Below are 14785 nucleotides of genomic sequence, written 5' to 3'. Positions count from 1 at the left end.
GCCCTGCCCCTTCCTTACAATATTTGACATTATAATTTAATAAAAATAAAAATAATATAACAAATAATAAAAAATTAAATAAAAGTACAGTTTTTGATATATCCAAATGTCCAAATGAGAAAAAATAATAGGCAGTCACATTACCGCTCAAGCTCCTCTCTCTTATAATGTGTCCATAAGTGCTTGTTTATAGCTACCTTTAAATTGATTGATATTCTTTGCTTAATTTTATACTCGCATCCAGACCATTCCAGAGTGATACCCCTCAAACTGCAATGCACATGCTTTTAAGAGTTGTACGTACCGTAGGTTGCTTTAAAGCTAATGCTCATGCACTTGCGTTCACAGAAATGCCTCCGTGGGCCTGAGATCTGACAGCAGGCCTCTGTAGGGCCCGTGATAAAAGATAAAAGTCATTGTCAAATTAATATTCAGAGCCTGGGACTGTTGCAGCGTGTGCTCTGAACAAATAGAGCCAGCATCAAGCTGTGATCAAGACTTCTTTCTAGTTCGTTTTGGGCCAGTTTTAATTACTATCACCACTGGACTGGTTCTCACACAACTCATCCATTATCTACTTGTTTCCTTTTGCATACAAATCAAACGCCTCTCTGCAACGAACGAGGTTCATAGAACTATAGGCCTAAATGAGTGATTACAACAACCACTCTTACAATCAGAATTCTGTACTCTTTTGCAGATATTTGATATTGGCCACTTAAGCATTTATTAACAATAACAATGCTTTGGTTTTCTTTTTCTTTTTTCATATAACAATGGTCTTCTTTAGTCTTTGCTCAGACTAAAGACCATTGTTATATAGAAGAGAAAAGAAAACCAAAGCATTGTTATTGTTAATAAATGGTCTTTAAACTTTACTCTGGCGGAACGGTGGCACAGTGGTTAGCCTCACAGCAAGAAGGTCCTGGATGCGTGAATACTTTCCCTAAGGTGGTTGTCCTTCCGCGTTCGGTTTGCGCGATCTGATTGGCACTGACGTTTCTGGTCATGTGACATGTGCGCCAATCGTGTGACGGCAAGTTCTGCGCCAATTTCCGGGTCTAACAGCCTGCAAACTACCTAACGCCTAGTTTATCACTGGTTAAGCTTAGGCGACTCTTTCGAAGTTGGTTATGGTTAGAGTTTGGAATCAGGGCTGGTGTTCTATCGCCCTGCTCTTAAGACAAACTCTAACCTTAACCAACTTCGAAAGAGTGCCTAAGCTTAACCGGCGAAATAACCACACATGTTAATTGGCCGCACATGTCACATGACCAGAAACGTCAGTGGCCAATCAGATCGCGCAAACCGACAACCCCCTTAGGGAAAGTATTCAGGCGTCCTGCGTTCGAACCCCCGGGGAAAAGGGGCTCTGTGTGAAGTTTGCATGTTCCCCTCGTGCTTGCATTGGTTTCCTCCCTCACCACAGACACACACGCCCCAAAAAGAGTGAGTTGCGTCAGGAAGGGCATCCGACGTAAAACGTACACCAAATCAAAAGAAGCAGAAAGAAGAGGTCTTTAGTCTTCATCGCCGTAGTAGACCACGACGTTCGTTTTTCTGTCCAACGTGGAGCAGAAAAGTGTTATTTTTTATCAACGTGTTTACTCCTCGACGATGGCGTGACATCCATCCCATAATACCAAACGTATCAATGCCAGTGAAGATCGGATAATGATGACCTGCTCAGTGGAAGACTTAAAGGGGCACTTCACCAATGTGTGAAGTCATCATAGGCTGAATACTTCATGGAGGGATAACATTAGTCAAATAGTTATTGTACACTTAGTGCAGTGAAAAACAATTAAATAAAAGCACTACAACCAAATATCTAGTGGACTTGAGACCATAGAAAATCAACTACACATAAGACCTGCACTGTTAACAGAGCTGCGCTTAGAAGACTGTAAAGAAAAAAAACTGTAAATGTCTGGCAGCAACGGTTTCCAAATACTTACTGTCAAATTACAGTAAAATCAAATACATTTGACAGATTACAACCTTTATTTAATGGTTCATATTTTTTTGATAAAAGGTAATTTACTGTATTGTTATGGTATTTACACTTAAAGTAGAAAAACAAAAGTAATCTGTAAAATAATACAGTGGATTTTTTCTTTTTACAGTGTGGACGAAATAGAGTTCAGATATATTATTAGGTGAAATGCCCCTTTAACCGTCCATTGTGAAGGTCATTAGCATTCAGCATAATGTGTTCTGACTTCTGACACCCCCTCCCTCACCCCCTGTCCCCCCCCCCCCACAGACGTATCAGTCCAGTCCGCGTGAATACTTCCGGCAACCCACTTGTCCTTCCGCATTGCTCTGATTGGCCGAGCGCGCGCATGCACAATTGACAGAGCTCTCATATTTGCGAATGCATAAACTATATCTTAAATTATGTGTCTAATATGGCCGCCGCTTATCAGGGTGAACGCTGTTGTGAATGACAGCCATAATTTAAGATATAGTTTATGCATTCGCAAATATGAGAGCTCTGCCATTCGCAACAGCGTTCACCCTGATGTAAACAAAACAAGTCATTGATAAGCGACGGCCATATTAGACACATAGCCACAATTTAAGATATAGTTCATGCATTCGCAAATATGAGAGCTCTGTCATTGAAGTGGGTGGTGGCACCAACAGCGTTCACCCTGATGTAAAGTAGCGATTTTTTATTGGTTTGTCATGACAAACCAATTACATAATCCAACATATGTGTAAAGAAACGTATATTTTTTTAATGATTCGTTACGGCGTAATCAATACTTCCATTTGTATAAATTGCGTTCGGGACCTCCATGTTTTGGGGGTATTCAACAGAAAAATCGGATCCGGGATTCGGCTCCCATCAGTCGGGCAAGAACTGCGGGTTTTCAGCCTCTCTCCTCTCTCCTGGAGCTTAAGCGGAGTTTAGTATTCCTGCCTGGCTGAGGAGCCTGTCACGGCTCATGCGCATGCGCGCGCTCGGCCAATCAGAGCAATGCGGAAGGACAAGTGGGTTGCCGAAAGTATTCACGCGTCCAGTCCTGGTGGCCACTCGTCATAGGGCTGCATGGGCGATATGGCCTAAAAATTTAATCTCAGATTCTTTTTTTTTATCCGATTTTTTCTATTTTAATCGATTTTTTTCTCTTGAAAACTAGAAACGCCTAGGAAATCATTCAAATAACCTTTGTTTTTATTTGACAAAAAAATTTATCAAACCAAGATGAATTTCCCTATTGGGATTGAAGTGCAAACCTAACTTTCACCAATCTTCACTTAAAAAAATATATATATATAATATATATATATACTGGTATATATATATATATATATATATATATATATATATATATATATATATATATATATATATATATATATATATATATATATATATATATATATATATATATATATATATATATATATATATATATATATACTGGTATATATATATATATATATATATATATATATATATATATATATATATATATATATATATATATATATATATATATATATATATATATATATATATATATATATATATATATATAAAAGGTTACTCTTGATCAAACAAAGATGAATGTCCCTATTGGGACTAATAATGCAATAATTGCTTTTTCACCAAACTTCACTTAAAACAAATAAAACGTGCCTTGATCATCAAACAAGAATGAATTGCCCTATTGGGATTAATAAAGTGCAAATCTAACTTTCACCAATCATCACTTTTTGTCAAATAAAAGGTGAATCTACCGGTAAAAGAAATGTTTATTTAATTTTTTTTTTTTAATTGATAATTTTTTTTCAAATTCGTCCGTCATTAATTCGAATTAATAGAAAAATCAATGAATCGCCCAGCCCTAACTCGTCATAATATGTTCTGTCCCCCCCACACAGACGTATCAGTCCAGTCCTGGCGGCCACTCGTCATGCAGCAGTGAGCCGTCGCCTCTCGGCAGCACCAACAACAACGACAGTGGGGTAGAGATGGCCCTGCACAGCGGCGGCAGCTTCGGGGACCTCAGCGCGCTCGACGAGGGCCCCATGGTGGACTCCACCATCCCCACCGGGGGCCAGCTGCACCACGTGGGCGTGGGCCTTCAGCTGAGGAAGGCCGGGGGTCACGTGGGCGGCGGTGTCGGCGTCACCATCAAGCTGGAGAACATCAAGACGGAGAGGCTGAGGACGGTGAGGGACACGTGCCCCTGGGCCAACGGAGCGCCGCAGCCGCCGACGCAGGGCCACCGCAACGACACCAAGCTGCCTCCCATCCCCGCCGGCGGTGAGTTCACGTTGACCCTTTGTTTACCCACAGGGTAAAGCCGTGTAAAAAATCTGCTTCCTGAATGAATTTAATTGAAATTGAATTGATCCTAACTAGGGATGTTCGATATTGGCTTTTTTTTTTTCGATATCCGATATACCGATATTGTCCAACTCTTAATTTCCGATACAGATATCAACCGATACCGATATATGCGCCCCCCCCCCCCCCCCCCCCCCAAAAAAAGGAATAATTTCAGGTAATTAACATTACATATATCTTGTTGTGGAATTAACACAACAATATGCATACTTTTCACAATAAATAAAATAAGAATTTGTTCTTACTTGCTTGCCTGGGTAAATAAACGTTAAATAAATGTAAAAAAAAATAAAGAAATCTTTGAAAACCGATACCGATCATTTCCGATATCACATTTTAATGCCAATATCGGTAGGCCGATAATATCGGACATCCGGAATCCTAACCATCGTGTGTGTATTCAATCCATTTCTAAACATAATGCTGTTAACTAATAGCTTAGTGTCAGGTTTTAAACTTGTATAAATTAAATGTTCACTGGTCGAATCACTCCCATCACATTTCTGTATCATGTTACACGTTTGTACATTACATGCATGATGAAGGTACATTCTGACTAACCGGTTGGTACCATCAAGCTAACCCTACAGTAACCGTCTCTAACGTACAATACAACAATGTGCACTATGTCACTTCATTGGGTTATTGTGTTTTTATTCTTTCTCCCCTACCTATTGTGTTTTTTTGTTTATCCCCTTTTTTCCACAATAATTGACCTCAAATAGTTGCCATTGTCACTGTTACGCATTTTAAGTGCCGTAATTTGTATGTTGTAATTTTTTTATTTATTGTCTTGTCATTATTATTATTATTAGGGATGTCCGATATTATCGGCCGATATCGGCATTAAAATGTGATATCGGAAAATATCGGTATCGGTTTTCAAAAAATACTTTATTTTTTTTTTTTACATTTCTATAACCTTTATTTACCCAGGCAAGCAAGTAAGAACAAATTCAGATTTTATTTATTGTCAAAAGTATGCATAATGTTGTGTTAATTCCACAACAAGAGATATGTAATGTTAATTACCTGAAATTATTAAATTTTTTGGGGGGGAAACCCTGCATATATTGTATCGGTTGATATCGGTATCGGAAATTAAGGGTTGGACAATATCGGTATATCGGTATCGGTAAAAAAGCCAATATCGAGCATCCCTAATTAATATTATTATTATTATTATTATTATTATTATTATTATTATTATTATTATTATTATTATTATTATTATTATTATTATTATTATTGTTGATGTCAATGTTGTCTGTGATGTTGTTTAAAAAAATAAATAAAAAATTAAATACAAATTTGTTTAAAAAATACACTGTTCACTATGCCCCCCCGCCCCAGGTCCCCTGCTGGAGAGCTCCAACATCACCAGTGGTCTGCAGCAGCACCACGGCTCCTACCCCCCCGGCCTGCTGCGCCTGGGGGACCTGACGTCCCGCGACGTGACGGTGCTCAACCAGCTGAACGCGCGGCGCGACAGCACCACCAGCACCATGAGCTCGGCCTACACCCTGAGCCGCCGCTCCTCCGGCATCTCGCCCTGCTGCTCCAGCCGGCGCTCGAGCGAGGCGTCCCAGTTCAGCCACCACCACCACCGCAACAACAACATCAGCTCGGCCGACTCCTACGACCCCATCTCCACCGACCTGTCGCGCCGCTCCAGTGAAGCCAGCCACTGTGGCGGCGGGGGAGGGGGTCTCCCTAGCCTGCTCAGCTTGACCCCGGCCCAGCACTACCGCCTCAAGGCCAAGTACGCCGCCGCCATCGGCGGCGCCCCGCCCACCCCTCTGCCCAACATGGACAGGATGAGCCTGAGGACCCGCATGGCACTGTACGGCGACTCCCAGGAGGGCTCCACTTCCCACCTGTACAACCACCAACCACTCTCCGGCGGCGTGCCGCGGCGATGCAGCGACCTCGGATATGGCAGCCAGATGAGCATGATGCCCCACGAGGTGCCCTCCGACCTGCCCCGGCGGGCGAGTGACCCGGTGCGCAGCAGGCCCACCCTGGACCCCCTTTCGCTACCGAGGGTCCAACGCTACAACAGTATGAACAGCATGAACCCGATGAATCCTCTGTCCACCGCCGCCGATCGCCACCGGAGCCTGGCCGTGCAGGCCTACACGCGCTCTGACGGCAGTCTGCACCGCCACCCCTTCGCCCCCCGGCCGCCCAGCATCTCTGAGAACGTGGCCATGGAGAACATGGCAGTGGACGGGGTGGTGATGATGGCTGGGGAGCCGAGCGGGGATGAAGACATGGTGCTTCCCGATGACGTAGTACAGTACCTCAGGACCCAGAACACTTCCTCTGGCCAAAGCGGCCCAGTCGACTACCCCTCTAACAACCAGGCCCAGGGCTACCAAACAGGCATGGCTCCGCAGCAGCAGCAGCAGCAGCAGACCTTCTACGGGCAGAGGAGGATGGCCATGGTGGACGCCATCATGCCCCAGTCAGGCCAGGACCTCCAGTCCTGCCAGATGAGTCCTGGGGGCTCCCAGCAGCCCTTCCCGGCGCCGTCGGGCAGCATGAACAAGAACAGCATGCCAGTGCAGTGGAATGAGGTGAGCTCTGGAACCGTGGACACCACAGCGAGGCTCACCAAGCAGCAGCAGCAGCAGCAGCAGGCTCTCAGGGGCAACCTAGCCGTGGTGCAGCAGAGATACAACGTCACCTCTTTCCAGGGACAAAGCCAGGGCCTGGGCAGCAACCAGCAGGTGATGCCTATGAATCAAAACATGGCGTTGCAGGGCTACACGCAGCGCAACAACCAGAGGATGATGAGCCTCGCCCTGCAGCAGCAGCAGCAACAACAACAACAGAGGCAATGCAACGGTGCAAACTTCAGCGAGCAGCAAAGGATCATCGGCCAAGACACGCATCCAAACTCTGTATCCGCGAACGCAAACGTGAGATCCGCGTACAGCGGCGGCGTGGCGGGTCAGGTTAACCCAGAAACGGTGGGTTACAGAGCGAGGACTCAGGTCGAGGGTTTCCCCCTCAATATGAATCAGGTGGGGCAGCAGCAGGGTTACCCCGCCCTGCCCCAGCAGCAGTCCAGTGTCCCGAATGGGGGCAGAGGGATGCTGCAGCCCAGGCCTCCGGTGGAGCCCAAGTCTATGGGCAGACAGTACTCGGGGTCCGGCGCCGCGCAGCAGGGCAGATTCCCCCAGGCCTCCGGTTTCAACAACACCTCGGAGGCCAGCCCAAAGAGGCCCAGCGGGTCAGCGGTACAGAGCGGCACTCCCGAGAACCCCAATTCGGCCTTGTTCTACACGGGCCAGATCCACGCTTTTTTTGAGCCGAACTCTGCCAGCTTCGACGCCCCGATGTCCCCCCGTGCCGGCCAGGACCCCGCTGGCAACGGCACCACCGCGGCCAACATGGCGTCTCCGGGGGTCAACCAGGTCACCAGCAGCACGGTCGACTCCTCCGGCACGGCGGAGCACACCCAGATCGACTTTGACGCCATGCTGGACGACGGAGACCACTCCAGCCTCATGTCGGGCACGCTCAGCCCCGGCCTCCTGCAGAGCCTGTCCCAGAGCTCCTCTCGCCTCACCACGCCACGCAACTCGGTCACGCTGGCCTCCGTGCCGGCTGGGATCGGCAATATGGCCATCGGGGACATGAGCTCCATGCTCACAGCCCTGGCAGAGGAGAGCAAGTTCCTCAACATGATGAGTTGAGAGAGATCTAGTAATGCCTCATCTATCCATCCATCCATCCGTGAACATTTCTACATCAGGAATACATGAACCAGAGGGGGGGGGGGAGCACTGATCAAACAAACTGGTTATTTCAGGAGTGTTTTGTTTTTGTTTTGTTTTTTTACATCGTCCACAGTATCCATATGCATATTCTGTAATATTTGCTTCAGATAATTGTATGTAGTGATAAAAAGTTTAAAGTAAATATAGCAAAGGTATATCATGGACCATTTTCTATCTATCTCTATCTCAAAATAATTATAATAAAAAGCCATACTTTTTTATCTACAAATTATAGACCAGGGTATGAAAATGCATCAGCAAATAATGGCCATTTTACAGTATTTGTTGGTGTAATAGCCCTTTACAAAGCACTGAAAAGCAGTTGACAAAGTGCCTTGATGACATGATCCAATCTGCGCATGCGAAGTCAATGAGCTGGCGTGTGAACGGCATAGCCAGGGAAATGGACACGATCTGGAAACACCCGCCAGATGTTATTTTCTCATTATGACCTTTGTGTTTATAGATTATACTGTATGGTACTTGCTTTAAATTATGCTAAAGACATGACCGTTGCACGCCGGGGGGTAGATGAGAGACACAAGCCAACGGGGCTTTCACAAGCTTTGGATTAATGGACGTTCAAGTGCTTTTTGGAAGATCGGCCCAGCTCTTAAGACGATGGCACTGTAAAAAAAAACAATAAAAAAAAAACAGATCTCCTCCAGGTGCCCTCTGGATGCAGGCGGTAGCCCTCGACGGGTCCATCTCAGCGGACCGAGTGATGGAGGAGGACGGGGGTTATTGCCTCTGTGTCAGTCTGTCGGGGCACATGAACCCTCGTGTCTGACGAGGAGCGTTTTCTAAAGGAATATGCAAGTACCTCTGTGTGTTCTCAGTGGAGATCCGACCCTAATTAATAAATTCATAACACCCCCTCCCTCCCTCTCCCTCCTGGGCTTTGTATGAACTGTAAAGAGTCCAGCGAAGACCTCAGACTTTGATAACGAAAATCGTATTAAGGACAGAAAGGCCGATGACCTTGCAGACGACCTCCTGAGTTTTGTTACGTTATGCCGACATTAAAAGTAGCCTTTTTAAATGTGTGTAACCCATCTACTTTACTATGCTCAGTGTGCGCATGTATGTGTGTGTGAGTGTGTGTGTGTGTGTGTGTGTATATAGCTTTTGTACATTTCAAATACAGTATTTCCCCTTTTTTCTGTTTAAGCCAACATCCTGTGTTGTGTCTCCTTTGAAATCACATGGTCTCCGGTCCCTCTGGGCCACATGAAAGACTAGTGTCTTATTTCAACTCTCTGGGTGTGAGCTAATGAATTCTACGGGGGGGGGGATCATCATGTCAAAAGGGTTCATCTGCATCCAAAATACGTGGGGATCTGGTCTCTGAATAGACCTGTGTAAATGTGTATTGCACACAGTAAAGATATGCAACCTACTGTATGATGACTTGGCATAAATCCTATACTAAAAGAAATATACTATTATGTAGCATTAATTACTGTAAATTCACATACTATGTACCTGTCACACTACCATTTAGGTTGTTTTTTTCTTTTCTGTGTGTATTTGAGAATAGATCGAACATTGCTAATTGATCTCAAGCACCGCCCTCTTTTCTTGATCCTCCAATCACAGACTTTTGTTTGTCCAAGGGAAGCAAACGGATTGGAGTATCAAGAAAAGAGGGCGGGTTTGAGATCGGTCCGTTGGCACAGCGGCGACCATCCACGGTTTCTCTGCAAACAACACATACTCCAGTTTTTTTGTTTTATTAAGTCCATTTCATCATAGATTATCTGTAATATGTATAATGCTTGAATAATAGAAGAGGCAAACTTTGTTTTCTCTTTGAAGCCCCGTCTTTCATCTCCACACATCACACAGTGTGTCGTTCTTCATTATAATCCACTAATGAAAAGATAATGTGTATCTTATGGGGGCTTCTGCCACAACCCACCCCTTTCCCCCCCGACCCACCCCACCCTACATCTTCACTATGCTTGCAAGGGCAAAAATGTGGCTACTGTCTGAAAACCTTGGCGAAAAAGGATACTCCAAACACACAAAACGCATACAGAGCAGTTTCTAAAGTTAGCAGGCATGTTTTCCAAAATTAACAGTGGCAGGCTGGCCCCGAGGAAACGATTCCAGGAGCCACATAAAACACTGCAGAGGGGAAGAGAGAGAGAGAGAGAGAGAGGAAGAAAACTAGAGCCAGAAGAAAATGGGGGGGGCAGAAGAAAGGGAAAGAGATATAGAGGTGGGTAGTATAGAGGGAGGTATATGAGGAAAGATGTTAAAAAGAACGAGAACAAATTATTTTTAATTTGACAGCAAATTCAGCGGAGGACCGGCTTGAAGCGGATCCCCCTGATTGCTTTTGCCACCAGAATTCCTTATTCTCTCTGAGAGATGATGGGAGAAAAACAGCCCGGGGCCACAGATCAGGAGCCACACTGATCACAAACGGACACGGCTTTGTAATTAGACAGACGCAACACACACACACACACACGTTGCGAGACGGAATGAGGCCACAGAACCACTCAGCTTCAGGAGCCACATGGTAGGCGGTTCATTCATACATCGTCCTACTGTACATCCATGCGTTTACCGCTTTGACTACAGTAGAGGTCGGGTTGAGGTCAAAGGGTCGCAAAGTGTGGTTTTTATTCTCATCCGCTTGTATCTCCAAATGTCATCCGATATGTTGTTTCTCGATTATATACACTGTATACATTTTGTATGTATATATACTGTATGCAATACATGCGGGGAAACTATTATATACCGGCTTATAAGTATATTCCCCCGTCAGGTCGGTAAATTTGAGAGGATAGCATGCATTTAGATTTTGTTTTCGATAATCATTTAAACAAATTAGGACATCACAACCACCATTGGCTGTATTTTAGCAAGTGATGTCTATTTCAGGTTAGGGTTAGGCGTGACTTCTTTACGGAGGTTAGGGTTAAGGGTTATGTTCTATAAACAAACTGGTGTAAAATGGTGTGCAGGATGGAATCAGATTAGGACATAAACCACCAAGTGTTCACCGTATTAGAGCCTTATTAACACATTATCGGCCTCAAAGATCTCAGCTTTACCGACCTGATTGGGGAATGTGCCTGAATCTCAGGTATTGCGTCACGTTTTTTCCCCACATTTAAAAATACAGTATAGTATACTGTATACAATATATTACAGTATTTAGAGAATAAATGTACAGCACTTTTACTCCATTAGATTGTACACGGTGGACAGAGACGGACCGAGGTCATGATTCAGATTCGAACACATGGGATGTAGGATACAGGATTTTAGCCATGGCGCCACTAGTAGACGGTTGATTTCAGTCACAGCTTTAGTAAACACTGTATGTTCCACGCACTCCCTCCTTAGTGGCCAAGGTCTTTAGAAAAATCTGGTCTAGACATCGATAACGATGACGTTTCCTTGACAATAGCGCCGAAGTTCAGTGGCCCACGGGACTGGAGTTCCATTTGGAGCGGGCAGGAACATGTTGGCGCTGTAGAACACTGGTCCCATGACACCTCAAGTCAAGGCAAAAGTTGATTTGTCACATATACCCATTATTATTACATGTACAACGGCAGTGAAATGTTCCTTCAGTGACTGCGGATACACAACGATAATACTTTGATAAACTCTTGATAAAAATCTTTAATAAAAAGACTTGTCAACTTGACAATGTCAGCCCTAATATTATAGTTATTACAATCTATATATATATATATATATATATGGCCGCCTAGTTATAGTTGAAAGTGGGGGTGCACATTTTTTTTTTTATAAATTTTTTTAATTTTTTTTTAATTTTTTTTATTTGACAGACACGACCCCCTCCAAGGCAGACTTTTTTTTTTTTAAATTTAATGAACCTGTACGTGCAATTTCCTGCAATATAGAGCCTTCAATCTTGACCAATAAAGCTGCTCTTTTCACTATAAAACTCAGTTTATATTGCAGTATGATAGCCAATTACTATAATAATAATATATTATACTATATACACTGTATATTGATTTTTCGCTCATTCATTTTTATTAAATCAATCTCCTTTCAAATAGGCCAAGTTTTTAATAAGAAAGAGAAAAAATATATATTTCCATTACCTGTAAATCTTGTGTCTCTTTCTCTCCTTCTCTGCCTCCTCCCTGAGTCTGCAGTGCACAATCATGACATCGATCTGAAAAAAAGAAAAAAAATGGAGGCCCCTCGTCACTATAGGCCCACGGGCCGCGGCCGTCGTTAATCCGGCCCTGCTCGTCTGCCATATAGATAGCGTTAACGTTTGGAAATGAAGTCAACGTCATCCAGCTCACACCACATATCTAGATAACGTTAGCTAGCGGCTAGCACTAAAGCTAACGCCAACCAGAGAGGGAAACGTTATTATTATTTATTCGAGGAAACCGTATGACCAGATCGCAATTCGGGACCGTGAAACACTTTTATTGTATTGCGTGGTAGAACCGTAGAAGTTCTACTACCACTCAATAGTAACTTATGTCTAACATAATCCTTTTATTTGAACAACTTACTGGAAAAGCCTGCCTGCCTGCCACCAATATTATGACACACTCTGTGGGCTTTGATGTTACACTCAGCCTACCTGCAGCCAGACTGCAGCGCTGTGCGCCAAGGTCTACGCGCTGGAGATGGGAGGAACTGGATCAAACCATAATGGGGCAGGGGGGGGGGGGGGGGGGTTCGCAATTTTTGGAAACTTAAAAACGTGTTATTAAGTGTCATTGCGTATTATTAATTTGATTGAAATTACGTAGTTATGGTTAGATTTATATATTGGGGGGGGGGGGGGGGGGGGTATATCATATTTTTCATATGATCAAAAAGTGGTGGAGCAAGATCATACCCTTGCTCCCCCAAGTTCAATAGTGGGAGAGCAGATGCTCCACGTGCTCTTAAGGCCAGGCGCATAATATATATATATATATATATATATATATATATATATATATATATATATATATATATATATATATATACAGTATATATACAAACCACACGTATATATAAGAAGATAAGATATAAGATCCGTAAGGTCATGCAAAATAAATGGTTTGGTTCCGGTTGCCGACCGACCCTGCTGAAGGTGCGACCCAAATGTATTTTATGAGTTAAAAATATATATATATATTTTTTTACAATACAGTTTAGTTAAATCTTAGTCAAAAAGTGCAGTCCATGTCAATAATGAGAATATATAAAAAGCAAGTATTTCACAATATTTGCACAGCTCTCTGACGTCAGGATATTTAGTGAGTATTTAGGGGTGGCATTTTTAATACTACTACCTTTTGTACATTGTACTTTTGTAGTACAGTGTGTTTGTATTTTAACCTTTAGTATTATGGATATTAAACATGCTGGCAGAGTACATGCATCCATGTTGTCGTGAATTTTTTTTATTTTTCTTTTATCTTTTTCCCCCTCCTTTTTCCTCCGATTTTCTCCCATCCCAATGTTAGTCGTTATGCCAATTCCCAATCCCCTTCCTGGTCGCTGCGCACTTACCCCCCACAGTCGGTCTGGGAGAGTGGAGGCTATCACGTGCTTCCTCCGACACACGTCTAGCCAATCAACCGCTTCTTTTCACCTGGCAGCGCGGACTCTCACTGAGAGGGTGTAACGTGTGGAAGGATCACACTACCCCCCTTAGATCCTATCCGCGCTGAGCAGGCGCCCCGACCGAACTGTAGGAGTCGCTGTTTACAACGACCCGGACCCACCCCGCCAGCTTTCCCACCCTCTAATACAGCCAATTGTATTAGTGTGAACGGCCAGCCAAGCTGGTGACAACGCCGGAGCTGTGAGCTGGATTCGAACAGGCGAATCCAGCGTCTCCGGTGTTGGTGACGAACGCAATCTCCGCTACGCCACCTGACCGCCTTGTCGTGAACATTTTAATTAAATAAAGAAATTCCCTATCCATAGTCGCCGTGGGAAATAAATTAAATTAAATAAATGCCCTACCTACCTACCCATGGCTTTAACTGACAAACCAACAGGAACCAAACAATTTATTTTGTTAGGCCTAATGTGATCAGTTATTTACTTAATTACCACTAATTATGGCACCACCCCTTTATGGCCTCAATCACAACCACCACCACAACCCATGCTGTTCTCCGTGGTCCAAGCTCCAGGAAGAGGAGGGGAAACAATGTGGAGACCCCTCCCTTCTGCTCAGTTGTCTCCTAGCTGACTAGCCTCTCATGGCAGGGCTCATGCAGTTCACTGGCGGTAGCTCCACATTCAAGAAAGGCAGCTGTCAGTTGTTGTTGTTGGTGTTGTTGTTGTTAGGAGCGGGCACATTAGCCATAACCTGATGCACCAGATGGTTTGTTTCACATCTCACGAATCCAGCTGCCTCACAAGGTAAAATTAGCCGGGCATCTCATTAGCATCCTGTAACTAAAGCCACCATTAGACAAAGCAAGTTGCACAGAGGGTCAACGTGCACCAGAAGTCAATAGGTTGATTTGATTTATAAATCGCAATGAAATAGGTTACATTTGTATCAAAAAAAAATCCACAACATATGGTGTAGGTCAATGTGTGTGGAGTGCTTGGTTCTCTGAGCAAGGCACTAACACTGCCAGAGTGGCTTGATTCGCTCTTG

General features: G+C 44.0%; 1 protein-coding gene across 1 annotated transcript in view; it reads left to right on the top strand.

Annotated features, from left to right (window-relative positions):
* The window catches only part of LOC311247775 (zinc finger protein GLI4-like), a gene marked incomplete at its 5' end in the record, with an annotated part of 57705 nt that extends 48376 nt beyond the window's left edge, over positions 1 to 9329 (top strand). Inside the window, 2 exons of the mRNA XM_084338774.1 lie at positions 3898 to 4282; positions 5720 to 9329. Coding sequence (XP_084194900.1) covers positions 3898 to 4282; positions 5720 to 8070 — 2736 coding nt within the window. The 3' untranslated portion in view covers positions 8071 to 9329. The remainder of the gene's footprint in view (positions 1 to 3897; positions 4283 to 5719) is intronic.
* Positions 9330 to 14785: the final 5456 nt, after the last annotated feature.

The sequence above is a fragment of the Notolepis coatsorum genome (genome assembly GCF_963971535.1).
Source record: "Notolepis coatsorum genome assembly, contig: SCAFFOLD_471, whole genome shotgun sequence".
Taxonomy (NCBI): Eukaryota; Metazoa; Chordata; class Actinopteri; order Aulopiformes; family Paralepididae; genus Notolepis; species Notolepis coatsorum.
The sequence above is the reverse complement of the archived record's forward strand: the minus strand, read 5'-3'. Positions and strand labels throughout refer to the sequence as shown.